Consider the following 14,078-nt stretch of genomic DNA (forward strand, 5'->3'; position numbering starts at 1 on the left):
TAGGCCGGTTTAGATGCGTAAAACCGTCACGAAAATTTGATTCGGGTTATTCTTTCACAATCGTTCCCGTCCCTGATTTCACTTCTTTTGACATTGTGCATCAACGTCAACACCCCTACATATATCATTTCGCCACACACTTGGCACTCTTCCACTCTACCAAGAACTACTTTCTCCGCATCACTTACTGTAGTCGTTTTGGAAATATAGACCCTCATAGGCATGCGACGATGTACACTGTGTTAAAACGTTACGGGAAACTATTCACAGTAGAAACGGAACCTCTTCTCTACCTGAGCAGCTTTACACCCATAATGCCTACTATACACTCACTAATCTTCCACCATATGATAACTCTATGTCATACGCTTTTTTTCTCACTACCAAGTTCGGTTTTCATGGGGATCTTTACCACAGTGAAAATGCGTCGATGTGTGCTGTGCCAAAAATTCACGATTAGATGGCAGATATCCGCGACACTCACTTTCCACTGTGGTACAAAAGTATAATTTCTACTTTTTATGTCAAATCACTCCCCCTCTCAATACTCCAGCGCCTCGCCCCCATCACCAACAGATGTGTTGGTAACTTACCCAAGTCAGGAATTAACCGCTTCTAAACAAATAACTCGCTTAGGTTTCCATGAGGAGTACTTCTTGCCCGCAAGACTTCATGATTCATCGTCATACTGCTGAAGTACTTACATTTTCAACAAATGTTGGACAAGTTTCCGCTGAGCAAACAGCATGCTTCTACACAGTGCGGGAATGCATGTATTATTTCCTCAGCTGAACTCGTAAGTTTCCTCACTACACTACAGAGATCCACACACGACTTTGGGTAGAAATGTTCAGAGACCAACGAAATTTTCCAAAATTTCTTCAGAATTTCCATACTTCTACCAACACATGTAGTTGACCATGTGCTTCTGTAACGAACTCAACGAGACCCTCCATCACTGTGAGAGAAACTGAACCAACTGAGCACGTCAGAAGATCGTCGCTCAGAAATTGTCTTTCAGTGACCGAACTCGCGCAAAGACCTCAGCTAAGTCATGCGTCGGTTCGGACCCGGTCAGCTCTAAAGCACGCTTTTGAATGGCCTCCTGATCGACTCTTAGGAAAGGGTTGCACAGTAGCTCATCTGCCAACATGGACGGGACCTGATAGGGACGGAAACTAAAACCGATAGAGTTCTCAGGGAAAAATTCACGAGGAACTACCAATGAGAACCAATCACAAACTAAACATGGGTGGACCATTGCGCTATTCTGCCGTAATAGAGACCAGTGTGGAGAATATATGGTCAACTACATGTGTTGATGAGACTAGGAAAATCCTGAGGAAATTATGAGAAATTATCGTTGGTTTCTGTAAAGTTTTACAAGATCGTGTGTGGAATTCCATAATGTAGTGAGTTCAGTTGAGGAAACAAAACATATAATAGAGACGATCCCACTGCGACATAACTCATCATGTGTACTCGGGCTCAACTGAACGCAAATTAAGTCCTGGGGCTTACCGTGGCTTCTCCTCGACTCCGCATGTTCGTAATAACATCGCTCGCTTGCTTTAAATACTCATTACTGGAATCAATGTATCGGGCGAATTTACTGAAAAAATCGATCTCATCAAATATGCATTTTCCATATTGCACTTCAAACTTACGCATTTGACTGCGAATATTCATGTGCGCAGAACATAACCGTATCTTTCGGCAGACCGCGTATCCTCTGTAAAGTTGACCAGAACTGATTCTTGGTACCTGCAAATAATTTTGTAGCGCACCGTAAAAACCACTGATGGTGATGGTCACCTTCAAACATTCGACCACAGCCCAATACGAACAAAGTATCTCCACAAAAGAAGGCGTTAGCTTCGGGGAAATGGTATCCTGAGGTTGACTCTAGTAAGATACAGAATAGGTCCAAACCGAGTCTCATCACCAACATGCCCGTGAGTGTGACCAGGCAAGTCGAACACTCTAACTGTGAGATCGCCGAATTTGAACTCATCTCCTCCCCCGACGGCCTTGTCCAAACCTAAAGAGCAATCACATCCCAACTACATCTCCGCGAAAAAGATTAGCGGTCATCCTCAAAGAATTTCGCTGCGATAATGAACATGATATCAAAACTCGAAAGGAAAAAAGAATGCCTAGTGTCTTATGATAGAATTTATACACTCGAAAAGATGCTCGAGGGCTGAATCGAACCGGGATCGGAAGATGGAGAGGCAGACTTACCATCTATTTGACTATCATGACCGGGACCAATCACTTTACAATGAGTCGCCGCTTTAATCTCATTGTTGCCTCCGGTATGATCCCAATGATGATGAGTGTTGAGAATATAATCGGCACTGAAAGCAGAGACAATTACGTAAACTCTTAAAATCAGTCCGAATACCAAAATCACGTCATGACAGTAAATAGCTAACGCTTAAGACCTGCTCGATTCTCACAGACTCTGTAATACAGAGACAAGAGACTAGACATGAAGGAAAGTAATAAATTCACAACGAGAATAAATCAATCAGTGAGGGAAAATATGCACATGGTCGACTACATGTGTAGGTGACTATATGAAAATTTTGAGGAAAATTTTGAACAGTTCCATCCGAATTCGTGTATAAATTCCTAGCTGGGGAAAGCAAACATAATAGTTATTCTGAAATCAATAATTGAAATATTCTATAAATTAACATTGAGATTGATTATCAATTGCAACAACGATTTATGAGATGAAAAAATTTTCACATTTGCATATTACCGTCCGTTGAAATTCTTCCTCAATTCACTCAGAAGTGGACCAGCCTCGGGGGTGTCAACCAGTCCGATTGTTCCAGTCTGAGAAGAGGAATCATCACTGTTACATTTTTACCGCGCGCCACGAAATTATTACCTTCGGACATCGCAATATCCATCCGTAGTTGTCTTTCAGACAAGGCACTCTACGTATTTCGAGACGAGATGATGGAATCTTCGCTAAGGAGATAAAGAAGCAATAATATTCCTATCAAATTAAGAGTGCACTCTTCGGGTAGTGTGAAATAATTAATCATATATTTACATGAGTATACACAGGTCACTGGTAAAATCATATCAAATATAGTGTACTCATCCGCCAGTGTAAAATGATTACGTAACTGTTATTAAATATATAAAGAAAATATAAGTGTGTATATATCACAATATGAGAGCACTCTTCGGCTGGTGTAAAATGACTTACTATATAATTGTTAATAATTTTTACCGAAAATACGCAGTCAAAATTTTCATATCAAAATATGAGTGTATTCATCGGGTAGTGTGAATTTCACACTGTGAAATAATTAATAATATAGTTATAAAAGTATATACAGTTTGTTATTTACCAAGTATATAAGTAAAATACACATACAGTCATATGAATGCACTCTTCGGCTAGTGTCAACTTACTGATTATATGAATGTTAGTAAGTATATAAGGAAAATATGAATGCAGTCAATATCATCATATCACAATATGAGTCCATTCTTCGGACAGTGTGAAATGACTAATCACATAATTGTTAATAATGATTATGAGATACATTATCAGAGTCTGTGATTCACAGATTCCGAATTTGTGGAAGTTTCCCGTTTTCGAGCATGTCATCATCGGGCTGATAGCAAAATGTACCAGGTTTGACAAACAGGGTCTATCACGTGATTATTATCATTATGACTTCATGAGGACTCTCACAACTATACAACTGCCGTAGTCCAACTACGGTATACATAAACACTGAGAAAACGTTACCATAACTTACCCATCGCGGCATCACCATATAAGAACCTCCTACCCGCACTTTGCATTATTGATAAGTGAATGTAACTACAATCAAAGCTTAACATTCAACGGACTAAGCCCTAGTTAATCTGCCGCGGCTGAGGAAAAATATTCAGCTCGATTTAAAGCTGAGCAAAACGAAATGAAATTGAGACGTGCTCAAAATTTTCAACTGTCATCATGAGAGTCTTATGTTTGAAAGGAGTTTCGTGGCGCGTGACATTTTCTTTGGAACGACGCTAGTAGCGTCACGCTACTAGCACGTTAAGTATCCCACTCCTGAGCACGTGGGTCTGGTAGGCTGGAAGACAGAAGGTGTCCGCGGCTTTCAGCCTCGAAGCATCGAGTCAGTCCGACGAGCGCCCCTGCTGACGCCGCGCGGGTTGCGCTACGGCGGCTGTGCGTGCCGGCGATGCGACGCTGTGCACGGTCGTCCAACCAATGCTTGCTCCCCAAACCACCCCGTCCCACACAAACGCGATATGAGCACCACTGGAAAACATATAGCTCGTACGATATGGTCGTCATGCACTCGACACATCTGACAGGCGATCGTAGCAACCCGCTGCCATCGCACGGGCGTAGGATGTTAGCACACCTTGGCCACACCGTGGAAGAAGTAGGGGGGTAATCTCGAAGTTATTCACCCCGGACTGCCGCATCCATTGCGACCCGCTTCGTCTCAGGGTGTATGTCCGTAATCCGACGGAGTCGCTCCACCAAACAGGATCTTAACCCACCTTGACGGTCCTGCGTAGGACTAGCCATCGAACGGCATGCCGACTCGCCTTAATCCGCCTGTACCTTTTGGTGAGGTGCGCACATATAGCCGTACAGGCCCTGTATTACAGGGCGTGAAAAGCGCAGAGCGGGGCGGCAAACGGAGCCACTTGATGGCACGCAGCCTATCTTTGGACTAACTCTGCACCGGAATTGATCGACTTTGCTCTCGCGCGCATCGAGACATTCGACCACGCACTATTCTCGGTTCCGAGGTGGATGTCGACGGCGGACTGCCGGAGGGCTGGTCCAGCCCGGCTGGACACTCTCGACACCTCAGCATACCGAGAAGGCAGAGTTCACGAAAGCGAGCAGTGTCTCCCCTGTCGAGGGGTAGATTCTTCACGGATCGACGGCCTCCCCAAAACGCGAATTACCGAACCCACTAATACCGAATTACCACCTGCTGGTAATTCGAGTTGCTGCAACTCGAAGCATGAACCTGATACACAACTACTTATAAGTCACACTGTCTACTGAATTGGGAGGTGAACGGAAACTAGGATAATATTCGGTATACTATACCGGATCAACCATTCCCACAGGTTTAGACATGATCAAACGAAGAAGATACTACAGAGTCTGCGTGAGTACCCGATCAGTTATCTCAGAAAATGAGTTACAAAACTTCATATGAAGTTTAGGCGTAATGGTCAAGCTGAGTTTCTATAGTGCGCGAGGTCGCAGGATCGAGTCGATCCAATCGACCCAGACAGATGGTCACCAACCATCGGATGCTAGGCCGCGCGGAGCGTGGCCGATTTTCTTACTATTGTTTCGCGAACAGTTCGCGAAACGGAACATATATTTACTTATCCAAATTTTGAAATGCTCATGGGAAATTTGCAGTTGTTATGGTAGAGAAATGAGGTATCTGAAAAACTGCTGGATGTATCTTCGGAGTTTCGGGTCTTGTTTTGATATTGTATTCCGATGCACTAGCTAATTTTGATAATTGTAGGTTGTGTGATAATTCTATGGAACAAATTTTAGTATGTTGTAGTTTCATCCGTTTTATGACATAAAACGTGTGGACATAAAATTACGAAAAAAAATTACAAAATTACAGATAAAATTACGCCACTTCACATAAAATTTATGTGAAGTGGCGTAACACTTAATGTAATTTATATGTTCCCGCGATCGATAACACAATTGTATTCCACGAAGTGAAATGTGAAATATGCCTTTCACTAGTGTTTTTCATATCAACGGTGAAACTCCATTCTTCTTTAAGGAGGAAAGACTGATCCTCTAGGAAACTGGCTCGGAAATCATTCTGGTATATCTGAGGGGTATTTTTTCTAAAGTAATTTATTTTTCACGAGTGTTTTTCGGGAAATCAAAATTCTTGAATTTTTTCCTTCATAGGTTTATCAATGCTTTTGGTTTGGTTTCCCTGGGCTATCTGGCAATTCTGGCGATCATTTACGCTAAACCGTCCCTTCAGTCAGCAGCGCTTTGGCCAGTCTCATGGGTTGGCATGCTGGCACGATTCCCGGTTTTATGTTTGCGTTTATGTCACATAATTTCAATACCTACTACGCTGCAACAGTTACCACGCTCTACAGATCGTAGCCAGCAGTGAGCTGTTGAGCAAGCATCTTACCACCAGATATTCCAGTCCTCAGCAAAAAGAGGTCATCATGAAGACCTGGCTGAGAAACCGAGACTCGAACAAGGATCGAGGCATGCCACCAACTCCCTGATCTCGTCTCAAATTAACAACACAAACAATCGTGTGTATACAGCTGAACGTGATGGCTGTTCACAACCATTACAGCATGCTCAGTAACTTCATCGAAACAAACAGCAGCAACACCACTGTTAGTGATGCAGTAACATACACTTGCTCAACAGCAACAACACCTCCCATTTCCTACTCTGGATGACTCTCACGCCCTCCAGGTTTCTCCTCTGTTATTTTTTCATTCTCCACCGCCGTATCAGTAGAGCCTGCCAGAAACCCCAGCACAGTGTCCAAGTACACCCAGCTGGGCTCACCATAGAGGACTACCGAACCTGTCTCTTGAGTTTGCTTTTTATCCTTCAATGGCATTATAATCGCCAGGCACGACCCCAGCACCGCGCAGAACGTAGGGACAGCTATTGCGGAGAATATTGTCATACCAGAGAACCATCTCAGTACCCATAAGCCCCCATGTGGCAGCTGTGATGCCGTTGACCAATGCACTCAGTACGTCACAATGACTAACCCCTTCCGGCAACCTCTTGACGAACTCGAACGACTGTATAGCCTCCTTCATGCTCTTAGGCCAATCCCAAGCTCGAAGGGCCTCCACTGGACTAATGCGATCCAGAGACGTCGGAGGCACCGGCCTAGCAACCAACCAGGGTGCTAAGTACCGACTCTGCATACTACCTCGCCATCCAATACGTTCCTATCGCTAGAAGCACGTACGAACACCTACGAACATGCCGGTGTCAAGAACCCCACTCCATTGCCGTGACCACTCTGAAACCAGTACTACAGTATGGCGACGATCTCTACGATGAAGGCTCCTCGGAAAGTCATCCGCCTACTCCACGCGGAGACCAATCCAGTAGCTGAGACCAACACATTCAAGCAGCGACACTGCGAGCGGCCTTGCCCAAAGGACTACTACTTGGCCATCCTAACATGATAGCTGACAATAGCCATCCCCGATACGGTCGAGAACAATGAGCATCGCTCTCAATCCAGATAACGGCAATCAGGGCAACAACATCTACTACTGTTGCAAGGACTATCGAAACAGCAACGGCAGTGAAGTGGGGGAGTACTGAAACCGTTGACGCTTCTGCAGATGCCCGCTGACGGCAGGCGGGTGGCATTAGTCGGAGAAACTTGACAGAACCACTGTTAACCACCGTTCAGTGGTACTCTGTGACGGTCAATCTCCCTTGTTTACCACAAACTCCGTCGAGGGAAGAACCCAACAAGGATATTGGAAAACTTACGAGCCACGTAGTGGTGAATGCATCCAACCTCGCCAGCAGCCTTATTCGCCTTATGATCACACTCACTAGCCTAGTCCAAGCTAGTGCCAGTGGTGCCGACTCCATCGCCTTGGAGGTTGGAAGACAAATTCCATGCGGCAGCCAAGATAATGATACATAACTACATCACCGTCGATTGATCAGCGACTCCTATTCACATAAGGGTAGTCCATCAGGTGATCGTCAGGCACACTGTCCGGGTTGATGATACCCGACCACTGGGCTGGATGCCGCTGTAGAGGCTACACCCAGTGATACATCATCTCTAATGCAACAGCAGCTGCCATCACAAATACCTGGCGACGGGCAAGCCTGTGCTTGAGCAATGGCCCGTAGCATCGTGGGGCTGGGACCAGGCTCGGGATTCCAATCGAACTCCCTCGAAGACTGCTCTCGGGGACCATCACCAGAGAGGTAGCGACCCTTCATCATGCTACTGTGGGTACCACCGTTACCTCGACGAACCAATGCTGGGAAGCAAGAGAAACACGTCGCAGTCGAGGAGGCACCGGCGGAAGTAGCTGAAGGAACGGTCATACTGGTGATCCTCAATGGCGAACAAGCCAACCCAGCGGACCAGGAAAACTGGCAGAATGATAATGCACCAAAAATCGCCATCACAGAATCATTGCCAGAGACAAATCGATCAGCAGGGCTTGCGCTAAAAAGGCTATGCCTTAGCGCATGATTCCCCCATGTAAATACAACACGAACATGTGAATCATCATCCATCCCCCCCATCGGCCTCCACGCGTCATCTTCGCGTGAGGGTGTTATAGAATTGATGACTCTATGATGTCAATCATGGCGCGGACCATGTCTATCAGTTGTGCTGTATGTTGATAATATCAACTTGATATCCTTAGCGTGTTTTAGCCTAGCTTCAACTTCATCTGTAGCAGTGGTTATTTATAAGTAAGCTTCCACAAGAAACCATTTTGGTTGTCCTTGTTGGGTTAATGTAAGATCTTGGTTTCATCTAGTTGACCGAAAGCCCTCTTATATTCGGGAAGGTGGGCCGGGGTTCTTCCGGTGCTAAGTAGAGCTCGAACTTACCGCTCTAACACGTCCCCCTAATTGGTGACTGAGAAGTGGCTAGATTAACTACTAATCGCCCCTACCTTGGTAGCTCGTGTGATAAATTACCACTGGTGATACGTCCATATGTAACATTCTTCACTTTTCTTGTACTCCCTTCATTGCTTCTGGAGAGATGCTCCACACATGTCAGGAACCTCTGACATGCAAGATGGCGCCCTACGACGTTCGCTGTTCGGTAGGCAGCAAGTCTGAAGTTCAGGCTCTGAACACAGTGACAGTCTTCCGAGAAGCTCTTTGTTCGCTCGTCATACTAGCTAGTGTGACTTTTGCTCTAGATCTGCGCAACTTTTATCATTCTTTTGCTCATTAATTTGTACTTCTTGCTCCTGTCATTCTCCCATTTTTTCATTCTGGGGTTGATACTTAGAGTCTGTTAGTCTGTACGAACCGTATGCGTCGTACGACTAAGTCTATTTGTTCCACTCATCGTTGAATCTGATTCGGGATTTACGTGGTGAGTCTAGTCACCTCCCGTTATTGTCAGCTTACGCGGAGGCGCACTGTCGGCGATGGGCTACCGCCCGTACAGCCGGATAATACGGTTCGCGTTTGCGTTGGGTTGCATCATCCACTAGATGATGTGACTTTCTCCTTGTTGCTGATAAATAGTAATAATGGCAACGAGCATCTTGAGCAAACTCTATTATATGCCTTTACCACACGTCCCCACATCCACCCTGCCCACCTTCAGTAACAGCATTCCCAATACAAACATTCACGCGCTCCGCCAGAGCGATCGCCAATATGAATTCTGCTACAGCCTTCTCCTCAACTGTCTTTCGCTCGCTGTGACACAGTAGCACTGCGGACCAGTAGTGTACCATCAACACCTTTACTACAATAACATGACGGTGCTGCCGTGAGTAGCATAGTAGTAATTGATCACAACTGAATTCACCTTCAGCGTTATGCCATGCATGGCGAGAAACTGGTCCTCCATGGGAATTCTCGTGATCACACACACCGAGTAATGTCAGCTCCGTACACGAAGGCGAGAGCGGCTTCTATCAGCTCCATCTCGGCCTGGGCTGTGCCTCCCACCCAGAGTCGCTCCTCATAGACTATGGTGCGTGAGCATTAGCACCGAATTCCCATAGTCAGCAACCGCATGAGAGGGCTCACCTCAGTGGTGCGGTCAAGTGTCAACTGTGGTGGCTCAACGGGATTGTTGTACAGCACCCTAGGGTAAAGGCTGTCACCGCTATGGGGGAGATAGACTCGCACGAGAGTGTCCACTCCAGCTAAGCCCATCCCACTACGTACCTGCATTAACCTGAGATACGTTCCTACCTGCCGTCAGACCGGAGGAGCCAGGCAGTGTATTGCTTGTCTCCATTGGCGGGAACCAAAGAGAGTAATCACTCACCATTCACTCCATATTGTTGTGATGGCCCACGGTGAGCTCCTCGTCCAACTCGCGTCCCAACCCCCACCACTGTTGAGCAACGAAGCACGATCTAACCTAGACGATGGCCTACAAGGTGTACGCTCAGGTGCACTTGTTGTAAAATCACTTAATGTAGTATGCAAGGTGCCTCATAAGGTCCACCTTGAGACGCTTCAGGAGTCCCTTGTGAAGCAAGGGACCAACAACGCGCGCATTTGGAACAGCGCGCGCCAGGCTGGGCGGCCTGAACGTGGGCACTTTCCGGGCTGAACGTGGGCAAACCCCTAGGAGGTTAGTTAGGAGGGTTCTACGCGGGCCTTCGGCCCGCTTTTTTCTACAGACTGTGCGACTATTCCTCCGAGACCCGGCCCTAGCTGGCCCTGCCTGGAATAGGTCGCGCTGTCTCTCGTGCTGCACAGACCTCGACCATGGCCGTAGGAAGCGGCTCTTGCAAAGTGCACAACATACTATTGAGAAAAAGCAAGAACGCAAGATTCAAAAACCGTTTCTCGCACAACTTATTGAGCTCCATTACAGATTTCTTGGGGTGAAGTCACTTCATTTAAGTGTCATGCACTTCTTAAGTCGAGACTCGTACTCAGTAGACTCACCGTACTTACCACTTACTGTGACCAACTCTAAACTTGTGTTGCCAGAGGGGATCCCTCAGCAGTGTCTCAACTATGTCATATACACTCATCGGGTTGCACTTCCGGAATCGAGTATCACTTGTAGAGTATCGGTAATTGTGTTTGGTGATCTGGAGCCGAGTCATAGACCCTCAGCAGTGTCTCAACTATATCATACACACTAGTGGGGTTGCAGTTCCGGAATCAAGCATCACTGCTAGAGTATCGGTAATTGTGTTTGGTGAGCTGGAGCCGAGTCATAGACCCTCAGCAGTGTCTCAACTATATCATATACACTAATCGGGTTGCAAGTCTGGAATCGAGTATCACTTGTAGAGTATCGGTAATTGTGTTTGGTGACCTGGAGCCGAGTCATAGACCCTCAGCAGTGTCTCAACTATATCATATACACTAATCGGGTTGCAATTCCGGAATCAAGCATCACTGCTAGAGTATCGGTAATTGTGTTTGGTGATCTGGAGCCGAGTCATAGACCCTCAGCAGTGTCTCAACTATATCATATACACTAATCGGGTTGCAATTCCGGAATCAAGCATCACTGCTAGAGTATCGGTAATTGTGTTTGGTGACTTGGAGCCGAGTCATAGACCCTCAGCAGTGTCTCAACTATATCATATACACTAGTGGGGTTGCAATTCCGGAATCAAGTATCACTGCTAGAGTATCGGTAATTGTGTTTGGTGATCTGGAGCCGAGTCATAGACCCTCAGCAGTGTCTCAACTATATCATATACACTAGTGGGGTTGCAATTCCGGAATCGAGTATCACTTGTAGAGTATCGGTAATTGTGTTTGGTGATCTGGAGCCGAGTCATAGACCCTCAGCAGTGTCTCAACTATATCATATACACTAATCGGGTTGCAATTCCGGAATCAAGCATCACTGCTAGAGTATCGGTAATTGTGTTTGGTGATCTGGAGCCGAGTCATAGACCCTCAGCAGTGTCTCAACTATATCATATACACTAGTGGGGTTGCAATTCCGGAATCAAGCATCACTGCTAGAGTATCGGTAATTGTGTTTGGTGATCTGGAGCCGAGTCATAGACCCTCAGCAGTGTCTCAACTATATCATATACACTATTCGCCGATTAGTAATCGGGTTGCAATTCCGGAATCAAGTATCACTTGTAGAGTATCGGAAATTGTGTTTGGTGATCTGGAGCCGAGTCATAGACCCTCAGCAGTGTCTCAACTATATCATATACACTAGTGGGGTTGCAATTCCGGAATCAAGCATCACTGCTAGAGTATCGGTAATTGTGTTTGGTGATCTGGAGCCGAGTCATAGACCCTCAGCAGTGTCTCAACTATATCATATACACTAGTGGGGTTGCAATTCCGGAATCAAGCATCACTGTAGAGTATCGGTAATTGTGTTTGGTGATCTGGATCCGAGTCATAGACCCTCAGCAGTGTCTCAACTATATCATATACACTAATCGCCGATTAGTAATCGGGTTGCAATTCCGGAATCAAGTATCACTCGTAGAGTATCGGTAATTGTGTTTGGTGATCTGGAGCCGAGTCATAGACCTTCAGCAGTGTCTCAACTATATCATATACACTAGTGGGGTTGCAATTCCGGAATCAAGCATCACTGCTAGAGTATCGGTAATTGTGTTTGGTGACCTGGAGCCGAGTCATAGACCCTCAGGAGTGTCTCAACTATATCATATACACTAATCGGGTTGCAATTCCGGAATCAAGCATCACTGCTAGAGTATCGGTAATTGTGTTTGGTGATCTGGAGCCGAGTCATAGACCCTCAGCAGTGTCTCAACTATATCATATACACTAATCGGGTTGCAATTCCGGAATCAAGCATCACTTGTAGAGTATCGGTAATTGTGTTTGGTGATCTGGAGCCGAGTCATAGACCCTCAGCAGTGTCTCAACTATATCATATACACTGATCGGGTTGCAATTCCGGAATCAAGCATCACTGCTAGAGTATCGGTAATTGTGTTTGGTGATCTGGAGCCGAGTCATAGACCCTCAGCAGTGTCTCAACTATATCATATACGCTAGGGGGGTTGCAATTCCGGAATCAAGCATCACTGCTAGAGTATCGGTAATTGTGTTTGGTGATCTGGAGCCGAGTCATAGACCCTCAGCAGTGTCTCAACTATATCATATACACTAATCGGGTTGCAATTCCGGAATCAAGTATCACTTGTAGAGTATCGGTAATTGTGTTTGGTGATCTGGAGCCGAGTCATAGACCCTCAGCAGTGTCTCAACTATATCATATACACTAGTGGGGTTGCAATTCCGGAATCAAGCATCACTGCTAGAGTATCGGTAATTGTGTTTGGTGACCTGGAGCCGAGTCATAGACCCTCAGCAGTGTCTCAACTATATCATATACACTAATCGGGTTGCAATTCCGGAATCGAGTATCACTTGTAGAGTATCGGTAATTGTGTTTGGTGATCTGGAGCCGAGTCATAGACCCTCAGCAGTGTCTCAACTATATCATATACACTAATCGGGTTGCAATTCCGGAATCAAGTATCACTTGTAGAGTATCGGTAATTGTGTTTGGTGATCTGGAGCCGAGTCATAGACCCTCAGCAGTGTCTCAACTATATCATATACACTAGTGGGGTTGCAATTCCGGAATCAAGCATCACTGCTAGAGTATCGGTAATTGTGTTTGGTGATCTGGAGCCGAGTCATAGACCCTCAGCAGTGTCTCAACTATATCATATACACTAATCGGGTTGCAATTCCGGAATCAAGTATCACTTGTAGAGTATCGGTAATTGTGTTTGGTGATCTGGAGCCGAGTCATAGACCCTCAGCAGTGTCTCAACTATATCATATACACTAGTGGGGTTGCAATTCCGGAATCAAGCATCACTGCTAGAGTATCGGTAATTGTGTTTGGTGAGCTGGAGCCGAGTCATAGACCCTCAGCAGTGTCTCAACTATATCATATACACTAATCGGGTTGCAATTCCGGAATCAAGCATCACTGCTAGAGTATCGGTAATTGTGTTTGGTGATCTGGAGCCGAGTCATAGACCCTCAGCAGTGTCTCAACTATATCATATACACTAGTGGGGTTGCAATTCCGGAATCAAGCATCACTGCTAGAGTATCGGTAATTGTGTTTGGTGACCTGGAGCCGAGTCATAGACCCTCAGCAGTGTCTCAACTATATCATAAACACTAATCGGGTTGCAATTCCGGAATCGAGTATCACTTGTAGAGTATCGGTAATTGTGCTTGGTGATCTGGAGCCGAGTCATAGACCCTCAGCAGTGTCTCAACTATATCATATACACTAGTGGGGTTGCAATTCCGGAATCGAGTATCACTTGTAGAGTATCGGTAATTGTGC

General features: G+C 45.7%; 2 protein-coding genes across 2 annotated transcripts; both read right to left on the minus strand.

Annotated features, from left to right (window-relative positions):
* Positions 1 to 979: 979 nt before the first annotated feature.
* On the minus strand, positions 980 to 3,866 carry Pmar_PMAR005344 (hydroxyacylglutathione hydrolase, putative). Its single transcript, XM_002786591.1, has 9 exons — positions 3,792 to 3,866; positions 2,903 to 2,985; positions 2,771 to 2,847; positions 2,245 to 2,360; positions 1,946 to 2,041; positions 1,816 to 1,893; positions 1,668 to 1,764; positions 1,522 to 1,612; positions 980 to 1,162 (listed from the first exon to the last, which is right to left on the minus strand). The coding sequence occupies exons 1-9, from the start codon at positions 3,835 to 3,837 to the stop codon at positions 1,004 to 1,006; spliced, it is 843 nt and encodes a 280-aa protein (XP_002786637.1). The 5' UTR covers positions 3,838 to 3,866; the 3' UTR covers positions 980 to 1,003.
* A 2,767-nt stretch (positions 3,867 to 6,633) lies between these two features.
* On the minus strand, positions 6,634 to 8,128 carry Pmar_PMAR005345 (hypothetical protein; the record flags this gene model as incomplete). Its single annotated transcript, XM_002786592.1, has 3 exons — positions 6,634 to 6,931; positions 7,084 to 7,159; positions 7,888 to 8,128. The coding sequence occupies 3 exons, from the start codon at positions 8,126 to 8,128 to the stop codon at positions 6,634 to 6,636; spliced, it is 615 nt and encodes a 204-aa protein (XP_002786638.1).
* Positions 8,129 to 14,078: the final 5,950 nt, after the last annotated feature.

This window comes from Perkinsus marinus (assembly GCF_000006405.1).
Source record: "Perkinsus marinus ATCC 50983 genomic scaffold scf_1104296931384, whole genome shotgun sequence".
Lineage (NCBI taxonomy): Eukaryota > Perkinsozoa > Perkinsida > Perkinsidae > Perkinsus > Perkinsus marinus.